The 18,586-nt window shown below is 42.3% G+C and overlaps 1 protein-coding gene across 1 annotated transcript in view; it reads right to left on the bottom strand.

Moving 5' to 3' along the window:
* LONRF2 (LON peptidase N-terminal domain and ring finger 2) overlaps positions 1–10,424 on the bottom strand; it is a 43,397-nt gene extending 32,973 nt beyond the window's left edge. The window contains 1 exon segment of the mRNA XM_029232790.1: positions 9,734–10,424. Within this exon segment, the coding sequence (XP_029088623.1) occupies positions 9,734–10,409 (676 nt within the window). The 5' untranslated portion in view covers positions 10,410–10,424.
* Between the last annotated feature and the right edge of the window lie 8,162 nt (positions 10,425–18,586).

Genomic DNA, 18,586 nt, shown 5'->3' with positions numbered 1-18,586 from the left:
AGCGGGTATTAAATTTCATAGAATGCTCTTTCAGCATCTATTACATGCAGTATATCTCCTCCCTGTTATTGCAGTGAACCACGTTGAAAGATTTGTCTAACGTTGAATTATCCTTACATTCCTTGGATAAGCCTTCCTTCCTGACCTTAACTCTTATTACACTGCTGGATTCAAAATATTACTAAGAAGTTTAATTAAGGTTTGCGCATCTATGTACATGTCAGACCAGTCTACAAATTCTTTTCCCACGCAAGCTCTACCTCATAACAGTAACAAGATTATTCTAACCCTCCAAAATGAGATGGAAATCTTTCCAAAATTTTTTATGAGCTATCGATAAAATAAGATGGGAGTTAATCTTCCTTGAAAGTTTGTTAGATCTTGCTTGACAGTAGTGCCTCTGTTCAGAAGAAAATCCCTGAGTTCAACTTCTTTAATGGTTTTTGGTCCATATCAGTATTTTACTTCTTCCTGGATCAATTCTGGTAATTTACAGTTCCCTTAAAATTGTTCTTTTCGTATTGATTTTAAGATCTGTTGTATTTATATCTGCAGTTATACTTTCCTTCATTCCTGATGCTACTTGTGCTTTGCATTTGTCTTCATCGCACTTGCCAAACGTGTCTGTTTTACCAGTTTTATAATAAACCAGCTTCTCACTTGTTAACCGGCTCAATTTTTCCTGTTTCACTAATTTTTCTGTTTTTCCACTATTTTGTTGCTTATACTTTGTGTTAGCTCAATTGATGTTGAGTTTCCTGAGTGAAAAACACATTTCATTTACATTTATTTTTAATCTTTTTCTAATGCGTTTAAGCCTCCACTCCTCAGATTCTAAAGGCTGCTTTTACAGAAGTCTGAGGGCAATAAAATTCACTTCCCATCTAGACGCTGGATGAATCAAACTATTTTCTTTGCTGGCTTCTAGCATTTGACAACCCATTTATGAAGCCAGCACTTCATAATTTAACCTATTAAAACATTTAAAATAGATCTCAACACATTTTCTAAGCATCCAGCCTTAAGCTTAATAATACTGAGAATTTATTGAGGAATCGCTCAAAAATGAATGGAAGAAGAAAAACAATTTAAAATGTTTTGTGTAGAGAAGCTAAATGGAAGAAAAATGTTTCCTCCAAAAAAACTAACACAAAATTTCAGAGAGTTTACCGATTAACCCCTGTACAGGCAAAAGATTCAGAAGAGGACAGCCTGAGAACAGGCTTTGTGAGAAGAGAAGAGAGATTGTAGTTTGTGTTTAGGGCTGATCAAAGGCTGTTCTCCTCCAACTGCCACCCAGGGCCACTGTGGTGCTGGGAGCTGGGGTTACTGATGGACAGTCTGTCCAGTGAGTGGGCAGTGGAGAGAAGTAGAGACCTATACAAGTGCTACTTTAAAAGGGCTGAATGAAGTGACACAAAGCAATGACAACTGGGTAGTGTTCCCAATGAATAGAAGGAATGAATAGCAATCTCCTCATAGGTTATTTGTTCAAACTAATGTAGGACTTAGAAAGTCAAGTCCATAAATCTTGAGTGTACATCTTGAACTTTACATATGTTACACCCATGTAATCACCACCACGGTCATTTCCAGGATCTACGAAGGTTCCCTTGGGCACTTTCCCAGTTAGGACACCTCTCCAAAGGGTCACCACCAGTCTGACGTCTATCACTACAGATTACTTTAGCCTATTTTTGAACTTCTTATATATGGAGTTATATAAATGGAATGGATCCTTGTATCTTTCACTCAGTATCATTCTGTGAGATTCATCCATATTATTGTAGGTCTCAGTGGTCTTTTTAAAAAACAAACTTTTGTGTAATATTATTGTGTGCATTTTACACAAAATACTCTGAATTGATTTACTTACTCTACTGGAGGGCTGTTTCTCAAATGTTTCTGGCACATATAAATAAAGCTGACACATTCTTGCATGTGTCTCCTGGTGGACATGACATTCATTTCTATTCGGTATATACTCAGAAGTGGAAACACTGTGTCAGAGGTTGTATATATGCTTAGCTTTAGTAGGTACTCCCAAACATTTAACTTCTACCAAGTGACATTTCCACCAGCAACATAAGAGTTCCAATTCCTTCAAATACTTGCCCAAACTATGTAAATGTTTAACCATGTAAATGGTTAAACTTTCATTTTAACCATTCTGGCGGGTATGTAGTAAGATCTTATTTTAGTTTCAATTTGCATTTGATCACCAATTATGTTGGGCACCCTTTCATATGTTTATTGCCCTTTTGAGATCTACTTTTATAAAGCATCTGTTGAAGTCTTTGCCTATTTTTTGGACAGACTTTGTTTTTGAACCATAGGCATTCTATCAATATTCTGGACTTGCATTCTCAGTAAGACACATATTACATATACACACCACCTTTTCACTCTTTTAGGGGGTCTCTAAGGAACAAAAAGTTCTTCATTTTAATCAAATCAAATTTATTTTTTCTTTTATCATCCTTTTAGTGTCTTATTCAAGAAAAAATTGCCTGTCCCAAGTTCATATTCTCCTATGATTTCTTTTAGAAATCTAATTGTAATTTCAATGTATGAGGTAAGTGTCCAGGTTCATTTTTTTCCATATGAATAAGCAACTGACTCAGACTATTTAAAATACTTCTTTCCCCAGTGAATTCCACTGGCATCTTTGTAGTAAATCAAGTGTCAGTTTCTGTGTGTCTCTCCTTGGGCCAATACAACTCTTAATCACTGCAACATTATGGTACGTCTTGATACTTTATAAACTCTCCAGCTCTGTTATTTTTCTTCAATACTGCCTTGGTCATTCATCAACTTCCACCAAAGCCATTGGCTGAGACTTTGAAATTGCATTGAGTCTACAGTTCAATCTGTAGAGTACAGATATCTTATTGATACCCAGACTTGCAAGTCATGAAAATAAAATCTTTCCATTTATTTAAGTCCACTTTAATTTCCCCCAGAAATGTTTTGTATTTTCAGTGTAGAGGTTGTGAACATTCTTCAGATATTTCAGGATTTATTCCAAGAAATTTTTTGTTCAATGGGTTGTTTTCAAATTCTGTTTTCTATTTGTTCTTTACTAAGTATTTATAATTATCATTGGTCTTTCTATATTGACCCAATATTCAGCACTCTTGATAATTCACTTATAATTTATAATAGTCCAAATATTATTCTGGAGTCTCTAGGTACTCCCACACATGATCTACAAATAATAACTGTTTTATTTTTCCAGTTTTGATGCTCTTTTATTTTCTCCTCATTACACTCACTAGAAACTTTAGTACAATGTTGAGTGGCAGTGATGACAGTGAACAACCCTGTCACCTAGTGAATGCGGAAACATTCAATATTTAATTAGGATGGTTTCAATAGATATTCTTTAACATATTAAGAATGTTCCCTTTTATTCCTAGTTTCCTGAGAGATTTTAACAGACATATGATTTTTCTCCTTTATTCTGTACATGTGGTTGATTTACAATGAACAAAAAGTAACATTCTACTTGATCATGATGTATTGTTCTTTAAGTTTATTACTAGATTCAATTTGCTAATATTTTGTTTAGGATTTTTGTACCAATGCTCATAAGAAATATCGGACAGTATTTTTCCTTTCTTACAACTGATGTTTGCGCTCACCTTTCTTTCCTCCTTTCTACTTCCTTGGGATTCGATTTGCTTTTCTTCCTCTAGTATCTTGAAATAGAAGCCTGGAGATCACTGATTTTCAACTTTCCTTTTGTAGTAGAGACATTTAAAGCAATAAATTTCCCTCTAAGCATTGTTGCAATGACATCCCATAGTTTTACATACAGGCATACATGAGCAAGATCGTGGGTTCAGTTCCAGACCATCACAATAAAGCAAGTCACACATTTTTTGGTTTCCAGAGCACATAAAAGTTTTGCTTACACTATATTATAGTCTATCAAGTGTGCAATAGCAGTATATCTAAAAAAAACAATGTGTATACCTTAATTTAAAAATACTTTACTGTTGGGCTTCCCTGGTGGCGCAGTGGTTGAGAGCCCGCCTGCCGATGCAGGGGACGCGGGTTCATGCCCCGGTCCGGGAAGATCTCACATGCCGCGGAGCGGCTGGGCCCGTGAGCCATGGCCGCTGAGCCTGCGCGTCCGGAGCCTGTGCTCCGCAACGGGAGAGGCCACAACAGTGAGGGGCCCGCGTCCCGCAAAAAAAAACAAAAAAAAAAAACTTTACTGTTAAAAAACACGCTAGCCATCAACTGAGCCTCAAGCAAGCCATCATCTTTTTGCTGGTGGAGGGTCTTGCCTTGATGCTGATGGCTGCTGGCTGATGAGGGTGATGGCTGCTGCAGGTTGAGGTGTCTGTGGCAATTTCTTAAAAGAAAACAATGAAGCACGCCACAATGATTGACTCCTCCTTTCATAAGCAATTTCTCAGTAGCATGCAGTGCTGTTTGACAGCATTTTACCCACAGCAGAATGTCTTTCAAAACTGGCATCAATCTTCTCAAACCTTGCTGCTGCTTCATAAACTAAGTTTACAGAATAGTCTAAGTCCTCTGTTATCGTTTCAACAATCTTCACAGCATCTTCACCAGTAGATTCCATATCAAGAAATCACTTTTTTTTTTTTTTTTTTTTTGCAGTACGTGGGCCTCTCTCACTGTTGTGGCCTCTCCCGCTGCGGAGCACAGGCTCCGGACACGCAGGCTCAGCGGCCATGGCTCACGGGCCCAGCTGCTCTGCGGCATGTGGGATCTTCCCGGACCGGGGCACGAACCCACGTCCCCTGCATCAGCAGGCGGACTCTCAACCACTGCGCCACCAGGGAAGCCCAAGAAATCACCTTCTTTGCTCATCCTTAAGAAGCAACTCACCTACTAGTTTTATCCTGAGATGGCAGGAATTCAGTCACATCTTCTGGTTCCACTTCTAATTCTAGTTCTCTTGCTGTCTCCACCACATCTGCAGTGACTTCCTCCATGAAGTCTTGAACCCCTCAAAGTCATCCATGAGGGTTGGAGTCAACTTCTTCCAAACTCCTGTGAATGTTGACATTTGTACCTCTTCTCATGAATCACGAATGTTCTTAACAGCACCTAGAATCGTGCATCCTTTCCAGAAGATTTTCAATTTCCTTTGCCCAGATCCACCTGAGGAGTCACTTTATCTGGCAGCTATAGCCTTACGAAATGTATTTCTTCAATAGTAAGACTTGAAAGTTGAAATTACCCCTTGATCCTTGGGCTGCAGAATGGGTATTGTGTTAGCTGGCATGAAAACAACATTAATCTCTTTGTACATCTCCATCAGAGCTCTTGGGTGACCAGGTGCATTGTCAATGAGCAGTAATAGTTTGAAAGGAATCTTTTTTCTGAGCAGCAGGTACCCACAGTGGGCTTAAGATATTCAGTAAGCCATGTTGTAAACAGATGTGTTGTCGTCTAGAGTTCGTTGTTTCACTTATAGACCACAGGCAGAGTAAATGTAGCATAATTCTTAAGGGCCCTAGGATTTTCAGAATGGTAAAGGAGCACTGGATTCAACTTAAAATCACCAGCTGCATTAGTCCATAACAAGAGAGGCAGCCAGTCCTTTAAAGCTTTGAAGACAGGCATTGACTTCTCCTCTCTAGCTATGAGTCCTAAATGGCACCTCCTTCTAATACAAGGGTACTTCGTCTACATTGAAAATCTGTTGTTTGGTGTAGCCATCTTCATTAAAGACCTTGGCTAGACCTTCTGGATAACTTGCTGCAGCTTCTACATCAACACTTCACCTTGCACTTTTATGTTATGGAGACAGCTTCTTTCCTTAAACCTCATGAACCAAACTCTGCTAGCTTCAGAGTTTTCTTCTGCAGCTTCCTTACCTCTCAGTCTTCATAGAACTAAAGAGAGTTAGGGCCTTGCTCTGGATTAGGCTTTGGCTTTAGGCAATGTTGAGGCTGGTGTGCTCTATCCAGACCACTATAACGCTCTGCATATCAGCAATAAGGCTGTTTCACTTTATCATTCATGTGTTCACTGAAGTAGCTCTTTTAATATCCTTCAAGAACTTTTCCTTTGCATTCACAGCTTGGCTAGTTGTTTGGCACAAGAGGCCAAGCTTTTGCCCTGTCTCAGCTTTCAACATGCTTTCCTCGTTAAGCTTAAATATTTCTAGCTTCTGATTTAAAGTGAGATGCATGACTCTTCCTTTCACTTGAACACTTAGAGGCCATTTTAGGGTTCTTAATTGGCCTAATTTCAATACTATTATGTGTCAGAGAACAGGAAGTCCCGAGGAGAGGGAAAGAGTTTGAAATAATCAATATTCTCTTATATTTATTCATGTATTTACTCTGCCTAGTGATCTTCATTCCTTCCTTTAGTTCCATGCTACCATCTGCACCATTTTCCTTTAACCTGAAGAATTCCGCTCAGTACTTCACGCAACTGTGATGGCAATACAAGTCCTTCCTATTATTTACCTGGATTTAAGCATCTTAATTTTGCCTTCATTTCTGACAGATATTTTTCATCTGGGTAAAGAATGCCAGGTAGGTTTTTTCCCCCCTCTTTCATCACTTTCAAGATGTTACTCCATTATCTTCTAGTTTTAATAATTTTGTTGAAAAGTCAGCTATCAGTCTTATTCTGGCTCCTTTCAAGGAAATATATCCTGCCTTCTCTAAGTGCTTTTAAATGTCTCTTTATGTTTGATTTTCAGTAACTGGGCTGTAAGATACTTAGATACGTTTTGTTTGTTGTGTGAAGTGAATGCTTGTGTTTATCCTGTTGGGCTTACTGAGCCTCTTGGTTCAGTGACTTAAAGTTTCCCATCAGATCTAGAAAATTCTCAGCCATTTTTCCTTCAAATATTTCACTTGCCCCTTCTCCCTCTCTCCTCTTCGGGGGCTCGTATTCCACAGATTTTAGAACTTTTCTCTGTGTCCCCCATTTCTCTTATGCTCTGTTTTTTTTCTCTGTGATTCGGCTTGGATATTGTCTATTGGCTTGTTCCTGAGTGTTCCCAGCCTGATTTTGGATGTGTCCAGCCTGTTTTCGAATCCGTCTAATTCTCAACTTCAGATACCGTATTTTCCAGGGCTAGAATACCCATTTGGTTCTTTTTAATAGACCGTTATCTATTGAGTTATCTTTTCACATGCTTATTTCTGTTTTAACATACAGTTATTTTGAATTCCACTCGCAACTTATTGGCCAAAATTAGTCACATGGCTCTACCCAACCACAAGCAGGCGAGGAATGCAATCGTACTTGTTTGGAGAGGCTATAAAGATACAAACATTCGGGGAACAGCATTAATGATTACCACCCTTGGCTACGGTCACAAAATAACTAAGGGTCAGCCTGGGTCTAAACACAGGCATTTCCAAATCCAAATATTTGTAACCTTTTTACTATAACAAAACCTCTCTTGGGAGCTAATTCATTACTAAGTTAACTTTTTTCTATAAATTTTTAAACTAGGGAAACTTGGCTTTCTTTTCCAATCTTTGAGTGGAAAATGGATACTGAATAAAGTTCTCATGATGAACTGACTGCAATAATCCATGTTTTTAAAACTTTTAAATTGAGGTCTAATATATAAATGGAAAATACAATGAATTGTCACAAAGTGAACACACCTGTGCATCCATCGTCTAGGTCAAGGAGAACATTACCACTACCACTCAAGTCCCTCCCATACTTACTCACAATAACATTCCCCTTTTTCTTCCCCAAGGTAATCACTGCCCTTACTTGCTTCTAACATGCCATAGTAATTCTGCCTGTTTGGACTTACAGATAAATATAATCATGTATTAAAAATGCTTTTGAGTCTGGCTTTCAATTAACATTATGTGATTCATCCACACTGTAGTATGTAACTGAAGTTGGCTTATTTTCTTTCTATGTAGTATTCCACAAAGGCATCACAATATGTTTACTTATTCATTCTGTTCCTTTTGGACATTTGAGCTCCACTTTAGGGCTATCTCTAATGATGTATATACGCTCTTGTACACCCCTGTATACGTTTTTTCAGTGCACATATGCTTGTACCTCATTGAAGGTGCTTGGCCAAAGGTCATCATTAACATTTTCAGATACTGCCAAACAACGTACCAGGGGTATAACTATGCAGACCCATCAGCCGCATACAATAGTCCTCCTTTTCTAAATCTTCTCCAAGAGTTGGTATTGTGAACTGTTACATTTCCAGCAATTGTTTTTTAAGGTTCTGTACTTGTGCTGTCTACAACAGTAGCCGTTGGACACATGTGGCTAGTGAAAACAAGAGAGAGGTCTAGGGCAACAAAGGAACCGAGTTATTTTTTATTTTAACTGGTAGAATTTTTAAAAACGGATACTCTTCAGTTAGAGGATAACTTTTAAGTTAATTTGGAACGACACCAACATGAGAATCCACTTTTTCAACTCTAAATTTTAAGAAATCTAAACACAGAGGAAATACTTCTGATGAAAATTTAGTATCCAAATCGGGGTGGGTAGCAAATGTAAAATACACAATGAATTTCGAAGATTTACTGAGAAAGTAAAAGCTGGATTTTTTTACATTAAAGATATGTTGAAATAACATTTTGAAGGTATAGGGTTAAAAATATTTTTTAAATGAATTTCACCTGCTACTTTTCACCTTTTTTAAATGGGTTAACAGAAAACGTAAAGTAACATATGTGGCTTACACAGTATTTCTACTGAATAGTGTGGCTCTACACCATATATACTGATACATAAATAACTGAAAACTAAAAAATACACAGCCTGTTAAAGTACGGATATGTTGGTTTCAAATATGGTACCAATTATTTGTTACATAAAGCAATTTAACTGCCAGATTCCAGCAGAGAATCTCCCAATTTGGATACAGGTGTGCCTTCTAAAAGAGAAAACCTTAACCCTAGTTTACAATAAAATGCATAATGACTAGAGCACACAATAAGACTCTTAGTAACAAAACATTAAATCAAGGCTTCTTGACTACAGATTTAAGTCATGCACACACAACCCTGTTTCAAAACCAGCGAATTCAGAAAACAAATCACCCTCCATCCACACATTCTCCACCCCAAACAACTGTCAACAGAGCATACTCATTCAGAGTCAAACGCAATGACCAGGACCGAAGTTTGGGCTTCCTTTAAATTATATATTCTTAACAGGTGGTGGCTGGGCGGGAAGCGGCTGGTGCTGGTCACAGACTCTAGTTTAAAAGATAAAATAAAATAAACCAGACTACTAGTTAGTATATAACCATCTAAAAAGCTAATCACACCATTACGACATCTAACGGCCTTTGAGAGAGAAGGGAGGTCAGGGCCAAACAGTGTGGAGTGTAAGAGCATCCTTCCTGGATGCACCAGCTGAACCCCCAAAGCAAACCCTGCCCCATCACAAGGCTATCTTCTTGTGATAGCCTGGGAGTGTTACCTTCTTGTAACACACGAGGGTGTTAGCTATTTGCATTTCCCTGCAAGACGAATTAAAACCCTTGGCCCTCCCCCCACTCCTATACGGCTGAGATAGGGTGAAAAGCAGTGCTGGCTTCACAGGGCAGCTCAGGAAGGCCACGGAGGTCCTGGAAAAGACAGCCCGCAGGTGCAACTGGCCCCTACTCTTCGCTCACCGCCTCCAGACAGCACAAGAGCCCCGCCGGCCGAACCCAGCTCTCCCGTCCCGGCCCTGCCCCTCAACAGGCGAGCGTGTAGGTGGCCCAGCCCCCGCGCCCGCTTACCGAGGTCCAGGGCCTGGTGGCACTTGAGCAGAGCGGCCTCGGGCTGCTGTTGGCGTTGCAGGCTCTGCACCTGGCCCGCCAGCTTGCGCGTCCGGCACTCGGCCGGGAAGCACTTCTCCAGCAGGCCGCTCAGCACCACGTTGACGCGGCGCACCGGCGGCCGGCCCGGCCCCGGCTCAGCGCAGCGCCTGCACACCGTGAGCCCGCACGGCAGCGTCACCGGCTTGTGCAGCAGCCGCTGGCAGCGCGGGCAGTCCAGCAGGTCCCGAGGCGCCGCGGGCACCGAGGCCGACGACCCCCCGCTCGGCGCCTCCCCGGGGGCGCGGCCCGGCTTCCCCACCGGCGACCGCCGCTCGCGCGGGCCCGGGACGCACGCCAGGCCGCTCGCCAGCTCCCCCAGCTCGTCGGGCCGCAGCGCCCCGAGCCGCGCGGCGCCGCGAAACGCGCCCAGGGCCTCGGGGAGGCGGCCGGCGCGGGCCAGCGCGTCCCCCAGCCGCAGGCATAGGCCGCGGTCGGGCCGCGCCAGGCCGGCCAGCGCGGAGCGGAAGAGCTCGGCCGCCGTCTCGTACTCGCCCGCGCGGAAGGCCTCGTCGCCCTTCTCCACCCGCTGGGCGAGCGGCTCCCCGCAGTCGCAGCCACGACAGGGGGGCGGCGGCGGGACTGGCTCGGGGCTCATCACCGCGGGGCTGCGGCGAGTAGGGCCGGAGGGAGGAACGGAGAAGGGAGGATGCTCGCTGCCCGGGCCCGGCGACTGCAGCGCGGGCGCCACCTTTGCCGGGAGCTACGCGCGTCTGTGGGTGGGCGGTGCGCGGCGGGCCGCGCGACCACCGCCGGGGGCGGGCGCGGGCGCGGGGTGGGGCCGCGTCTCCCACGCGGCGTGGGCGGCCGGGGGCGGGGCGGGCACGGTGGGCGCGGCCGAGCCCCGGCCCGCGGGGAACGCCCTCCTAGCTCCCCTGGCTTAGGCAGCCGGGCCGCAGGCGGGAAGGCGGCGACCCCTCCACGTTCGTTCGACGTCTCCGCAAACCCTCTCCCTCCTCGCCCCGGGCGGCCCCGCGCGCGCGTCTGCGTTCGCGCTCGTCTCCACGCGCCCTCGTCCCGCGCGTTCTCTGCCCGCCCCGCGCAGCTCATCGGCCGTCCGCTGCAGCCCCCGCGCCTGGAGCAGGTGTCTTCGGTCCGCCGTGCCCCCTTCTCCCCGCACCGAGTGCCAGCCTAGCTCCAAGGCCTGGCCAAGCCCACCTGCTGTTGTGGTTAAAAAGAGAACCGATAAATAAGTACCAGGGATGTAAGGTGCAGCATGATGACTATAGCTAACACTGCTGTACCATATATGGGAAAGTTGTTAAGAGAGCAAATCCTAAGAGTTCTCATCCAAGGAGAAAATTTGTTTTTTCTTTTTTTCCTTTCTTTCTTGCATCTATATGAAAAGATGGAAGGTAGCTGAACCTATTGTAAACATTTCAACAATATATGTAAATCAAACCATCATGCTGTATGCCTTAAACCTATATAATGATGTATGTCAATTATTTTTTAATATAACTGGAGAAAGAGAAAGAGACAGACAGAACTGAGGGACCGTTACCCAGCACACCACTGTAACCCTAGCTTTGACTTAGGAAATTGTGTTAAATGACCAGGAAGCCTGAAGTGGGCGCTGATCGGATCTCATGAGTAAGCTTCTCTTAACGGAACTCTAGATGTTATAGACATTTTAGAGCTCTAATTTAGACAGAACTCTAACACAGCATGTGAGGAAATACCAGACTAAGTACTGGAAAGGATTTGAGACATGGAAAATTGTATTATGTCCTTGATAGGAAAGTAGAGATAGAATTTCTAAAACTGTCTCCTACAGTGCAGTACTACAGAGAGAAGTTGCTGGAAGGAGGGAATTAAAAACTACACATAACCTGCTCTTCTCTCCCTAGTGCTCTGCCATCTGTTTCATGCTATGTATTTGAATGCGATAAAATGCATTATAGTATTCCAAAATCCGTACTGTTCATTATTTCAAGTCGAAATGTCTTCATTCTAAATTTGTGAAGTTTTTCTACATCTAAAATTGGCTAAAGAAAATATAAGATACTCCCATCAAATCTGGCTTGGAAGAAGGGAAATGCCTCATTAAGCGAGGTGAGAAAATTTTAGATGAGTCCGTAAAACGGAAATGGAGACAACCTTGGCCAGCCTCCTAGTCCCATGATAAAGAAACATGCAGAGCAAATCCCCCTGCCACCCCCTCCATCTGCCACCTCCCACCTTTCCATGAATGAGTTTTCTCCTCAGCTTTCTATTTTGACTGATAACGGTTGTAGTCAAACTAGGTTTTGATCTGTTCCTCATTACTGAATGGGTCCAAACTCTCTTTTACATCACTCCTTAGGTTTTCATCTACTCTCTTTATGTAGTAATTCACTTGGATTTGAAGGTTGTTTATCCAACAAATTCACCACCAACAACCGGGAAGCTGCCGGGGGTTGGAGGGCAGCTTTTGAGGAGTTAAAATTGTTGCAACAGACTCTACACTAAGGACTATGAAACCTTATGATCTCGGATCTTATTTGTTCTTATAGACAAATTTCTAGCAAAAGAACAGAAAGGAGACGCTGTTCGGAGGTATGCCTGCTGAGAGCAAGAAGTGTGTAAAGTAAAAATATCAATATATTGTGAGATTTATAACATGCAGAAATAAAGTACGTGACAGAAATAGCACAAAGGCCAGTATAGGAAAAACAGAGGGCTACAAAGTTCTAATACTGCATGTGAGATGGTGTAGTCACTTGAAGGAATATTGTAGTGAGCTAAAGATACATACTCCAAACCCTAAAGCAGCCACCTAGATAACACAATATTTATAGTTGAACGTCCAACAAACAAGATAAATGAAATTATTCTACAAAAATAAAGTCTATTAACCCAAAAGAATGAAGAAAAAGAGAAGGGGGAATAAAAACAGAGGAGATGAATAGAAAACAAAGAGCAAGATGGTAGACTGAAACTCAACCATATCAATCCATGTTAATTAAACATTAATGGTCTAACCACTATAATTAAAAGGCAACATTGTCAAATTGTATGTAAAAGGAAGGTCCAAATATACGCTGCTTCCAAAACAAAGATACATATAAGTAAAAGGTAAAAGTTAAATAAGAAGATACAAATAAGTTAAAGGTAAAAGGATACAAAAAGTTGTTTCATCTTAACCCTTATCAAAATAAGGGGATAGTGACTACACTGATACCTGACCAGGAGATTTCATAGCCAAGAATATTACTAGGAGAAAAGATGGCCATTTCATACTGATAAAGGGGTCAATTGGTCAAGAGGACATAACAATCCTAAACAAGCATGTGCCTAATAATGGAGCTTCAAAATGTACGGAGTGGGCTTCCCTGGTGGCGCAGTGGTTAAGATTCTGCCTGCCAATGCAGGGGACATGGGTTCAATCCACATGTGGATCCAGGAAGATCCCACATGCCGCAGAGCAACTAAGTCCATGCACAACAACTACTGAGTCTGTGCTCTAGAGCCCATGAGCCCCAACTACTGAGCCCATATGCCACAACTACTAAAGCTTGTGCGTTCGAAGGGCCCACGTGCTGCGACTACTAAGCCTGTGTGCTGCAACTACTAAAGCCTGCGCTCCACAACAAGCACTTCAGAGTGGTTATTTTTTGATAGTAATGATGATGAGAATAATGATAATGCTGTATTCAATGAATGCATCCTTCTGTTTCTGACAGGCGCACTGAGTAATAGTATTTTGGAAGGTCTCATGGTATTTATCAACCTCAAAGTGAAAAATAAAACCAAAATATTCTACCTCCATTATTAAATTCTAGAGCTTTATTATTTACTAAAGCATCTAAGATCTTTTAGCTCTTAAGTACATTTTTAGCCTGTATCACCTCCTGGACACTAAGATTTGAGGACACATCAGTAGGTTTTGTAGCATAACATCCCATCTTGGTACCTTGTACTGGGTGGGCCAAAAGGTTCGGTTTTTTCTGTAAGATGGCTCTAGACGCCTTAGCTGTCTTTAACTTCATTCAAAACAATTTTGTTAGATTGAATGTGCCAGCTGTCACATCAGCATGCATTTAAAAAAGACATCAAAATTGATGAATTTCTGTGTAGCCATTTTAATATTGAAGATGGAAGAAAAAAGGCAACATTCTCGGCATATTATGCTTTATTATTTCAAGAAAGGTAAAAACGCAACTGAAATGCACAAAAAGACTTGTGCAGTGTATGGAGAAGGTGCTGTGACTGATCGAATGTGTCAAAAGTGGTTTGCAAAATTCGTGCTGGGGATTTCTCGCTGGACAAAGCTCCATGGTTGGGTAGAACAGTTGAAGTGGATAGCAATCAAATCAAAACAATAATTGAAAACAATCAACGTTATACCACGCAGGAGATAGCCGACATACTCAAAATGTCCAAATCAAGCACTGAAAATCATCTGCACCAGCTTGTTGTGTGAGTCGCTTCGATGTTTGGGTTCCACATAAGTGAAAAAAACCTTCTTGACCATATTTCTGCAGCAATTCTCTACTGAAATGTAATGAAAACGTTCTGTTTTTAAAACAAATTGTGACGGGCGATGAAAAGTGGATACTGTACAACAATGTGGAATGGAAGAGATCATGGGGCAAGCGAAATGAAGCACCACCAACCACACCAAAGGCCGGTCTTCATCCAAAGAAGGTGATGTTGTGTATATGGTGGGGTTGGAAGGGACTCCTCTATTATGAGCTCCTTCAGGAAAACCAAACAATTAATTCCAACAAGTACTTCTCCCAATTAGACCAACTGAAAGCGGCACTCGATGAAAAGGGTCCAGAATTAGCCAACAGAAAACGCATAATCTTCCATCAGGATAATGCAAGACCGCATGTTTCTTTGATGACCAGGCAAAAACTGTTACAGCTTGGCTGGGAAGTTCTGATTCATCCGCCATATTCACCAGACATTACACCTTTGGATTTCCATTTATTTCCATCTTTACAAAATTCTCTTAGTTGAAAAAATTTCAATTCCCTGGAAGACTGTAAAAGGCACCTGGCACAGTTCTTTGCTCAAAAAGATGAAAAGTTTTGGGAAGATGGAACTATGGAGTCGCCTGAAAAATGGCAGAAGGTAGTGGAACAAAAGGGGGAATACGTTGTTCAATAAAGTTCTTGGTGAAAATGAAAAATGTGTTTTTTATTTTTACTTAAAAAACCGAAGGCACTTTTTGGCCCACCCAATATTATTCCTACAGGAAAAAACTAGGGAACACACAAGGATGAAGTAATTAATCATACAGCAAGACGGGGAAGGAACCAAAATGAAATGTTTGGGATTTGGAAACCCCCATACTCACTGATAAACTCTGATGCCAGCCCTTGATGGGCACTGAGGAAGCTTGTTCCTTATTTTCACAATTATACTCACACTACAGTTATATAGAGAAAACATGGTAATGCTCAAATGAGTAGGACTCTCTAAGCATTATAAATGATGGATGAGGAATTCCTATAGGACTGAAGTGAAACTGTAGGAAACATCACTGATCCCTGTGCCTATATACTGGCCTTTGTCAGACAGTTTTTAAAAATCAGGCACAGACTCCTCAGGATTCATGGGGATAAAGATAAACTATGGGAAACATTCCAGCCATCTGTGACATAGATGCACAGTGAGCAGGCGATGGCGTGCATTTCTGTAGAAAATGACCATCAGTCAGTCTACCAGCTTGGAACTTGTTGCCAAAAGCAGAAACAAGCCATCATTAGTGTTAATGGAGGTGCTGGCTGACAGGTAATGAGGCTATCGATCAGACAAAAGCTCTGTGGCCCTTTCTCCCCTTGGAACTCCCTGAACTGGGCATGTGCAGCATTACAGTGGAAATTTCCCTCAACAAATCCTTTCCACCATGTCCTGGTAAATCTTCACCAAGTAGTCCTCAAATATATAACTTAGTTTCATAGATCATCTAGCTGTTGATTTCCACTGTCCAGGATCATCTGGTGAAAAGACAAGCGCGTAGGCTAAAAAGAAACTGGACATAAAACAACCCCACCCATTCTGCATTATCCACATTCATAGCTCTTCTGGGGCCACTACCCATTTCTTAGGCTCCGCCACTATACACCTTCCTGCTCTTCACGTGTGGCTGGAAAGGACTGTACCTACCAGGGCCTCCCCAGGTGACTGCGTTCACATGCAGATTCCCACCTACATTTTCAATGACATTTTCCATCAATACGGGGAAGGCAGAATCAACAGGATGTTGTGGCTTCCTTGCATAGGACAATTATCTCGGGAGATAAGGGTTGAAGGCTGTCACTGAAGCGTGTACACGATAACAGGAGGAGCAAAAAAAATCAACGTATAGAGCACAAAGCTCTCAAGGAAGGAGAATGCCAGTGAGTCACATAGAAATAAAGCATACATTTTGTATCTGTTTGCCAAGAATGGAAGCTGTAGGCTTACTGAAATCAACCTAAGTGACACATAGATATAGATAAATGGACTGTGTATTGTTACAAAGAAACAACAAAATGGAATCACTTGTGCTAAGCCCCACATCAGCAAACCAAACTTAATACCTAACCTAATTACAGTTACAACCTCCCCCAGGAATAGTCTTAACCCAGCGGTCCTCAACCTTTTTGGCACCAGGGACCGGTTTCATGGAAGACAATTTTTCCATGGACCTGGGGTGGGGGGTGATGGTTTCGGGATGATTCAAGCGCATTACATTTATTGTGCACTTTATTTCTGTTACTGTTACATTGTAGCATATAATGAAATAAGTATACAACTCACCGTAATGCTGACAGGAGGCGGAACTCAGGCAGTAACGCGAGCAATGGGGAGCGGCTGTAAATACAGAAGAAGCTTCACTCGCTCACCTGCCACTCACCTCCTGCTGTGTGGCCCGGTTCCTAACAGGCCATGGACTGGTACCGTTCCGTGGCCCAGGGGTTGGGGACCCCGTCTTAACCGGTCAGTATGGAAATTTCTTGTCAGCACCACTGAGGCAATCTACCACACAGGTCCCTTCTGTCCCCTATAGGTAGCTTACCTAAGCCTGAAGCAATCTACTCGTTTCCTCCTTTTGCTTATAAAAGCCTTCCATTTTGTACAGCTCCTCAGAACTCCTCTCTACTTGCCAGATGGGATGCTGCCCAGTTCATGAATCATTTAATAAAGCCAATTAGACCTTTAAATTTTACTCGGTTAAATTTTTGTTTGTTAACAGCGTGTACAGGTAGACACACAAGCGCATACACAGAAAACTGTCACACCCAAAGCTTTTTCTGCATATCTTGATTGTACTATATTTTCTGAATATTAAGCAGGAAAACCTTTCTGTAGAATAATTAACTTACCTGCAAGTCTGAGCAGTTGTGGAATAGAAAACTTGCTAATAAACTCTATTCACTTGGGTTTTGTGAATAGAAAATAGAGAAGATTTCTTTTTCTGAAACTCCCACCAACGTCCCAAGGAGTGTTTTCAGGCTGACAGCTGCTGGTGAGGACAGCCCTTGGCAAACACAACAGCCACCCTGGGCCCACAGCGGGTCCCCATTCCCCTCAGAACAACGCATACAGAGTTGACTGGATTCGCTCCAACTATCACTGAGGCAAGTTCCAGCAAGAGTAAAATTGGGTGACATCATACAAAGACCTAAGCAAGGTGTTCCAGTCTTTTACTAAGAATTATCTCCTGGAAGGGAAGCTGTCCGTTTGTTTTTAGAGCTTATGATTTAATAAAATAGACATTTCCATTTCCCTGGCTCAGAGATTTTTGACAATCTCTCCGTAGACTTAGTTTGATTTCCTATCCTCTACCTGCTCTTCAGCAGAGAAAATCTGACCATGTACATCCTGGGCCTAATTTCAGAAGAGTACTGTTTTGTAACCATCTTCATTGCAGCTTCTAAGGCCACCTTAGTGAGCTCCCCTGTGTACACAAAGGGAACCTGGGTTTAGCGGGCACTAGGAGACAGCGCCCTCTGGAGGAAATTGGTGAACAAAGCTGGCAGAGAAACTGCTACAACCGGACGGCTTGAGTCAGCAGTGGCCCAAGGACCCCCTTAACTTGTGCACCTTTGATGTTTCCAACTGTAAACTGGGTATTCTCACTTCTGCCATCCTGTCCATCTTCTTATGCTTGGAAGTTCAGGTCAGAGGTCGTCCACACTTCCCTCCTCAGAAAGCACTTTCGATTTATCCAAAATTTTATGTGTTTTCATAATTGGCTATTTTTAAGATCAGGGAGAGATACCATCAACGGGAATGCCAAAATTGTGAAACATCAGAAAGTAAAGTAAAATGAATCATGAGGTTTCACGCAGATATGCTGGGGGAGAAGGGAACAGGTTGTTAGTTCTTTCTTTCCAGAAAAAAACCCTGATGTCCTGGGGTTTCCCAGCCCTCCTGGCCTGGGCAGGGTAACCACACCTTTTTATGGGGTGGGCCCTGGCTCAGAAGACTACAGCTTTTGGTCATAATTACCTAATATCTAACCAACTGAAGACTAGAGAATATACAGCTGCTATTTTTATTACCATCCTTCTAGTTTCCAAATAATTTTGCAGTGTAATCTGTTTATGGCCAACTCTTTACTTATATTCTCTATGTAACATGGAGGTTGGTTCTAGTTTTTTTGCCTTTTAGAAACTTCCCTAAAGTCGTAACATTGGTTTTTTCCTTTTCATTAAAAATATCTGTGGCCCAGAAATTCTATGCTGAGGTATCTACCTAAGACAACCAAAGGGTTCAAACCTATTTCTTGTATCAAGGGTGTAGGAGGAAGGTAAAAGGAATACTCTTCCTCAGCACCTGGATTTTCAGGGTTTT

The sequence above is a fragment of the Monodon monoceros genome, unplaced genomic scaffold, assembly GCF_005190385.1.
Source record: "Monodon monoceros isolate NGI ecotype Baffin Bay Population unplaced genomic scaffold, NGI_Narwhal_1 Super_Scaffold_19, whole genome shotgun sequence".
NCBI classification, from domain to species: domain Eukaryota; kingdom Metazoa; phylum Chordata; class Mammalia; order Artiodactyla; family Monodontidae; genus Monodon; species Monodon monoceros.
The sequence above is the reverse complement of the archived record's forward strand: the minus strand, read 5'-3'. Positions and strand labels throughout refer to the sequence as shown.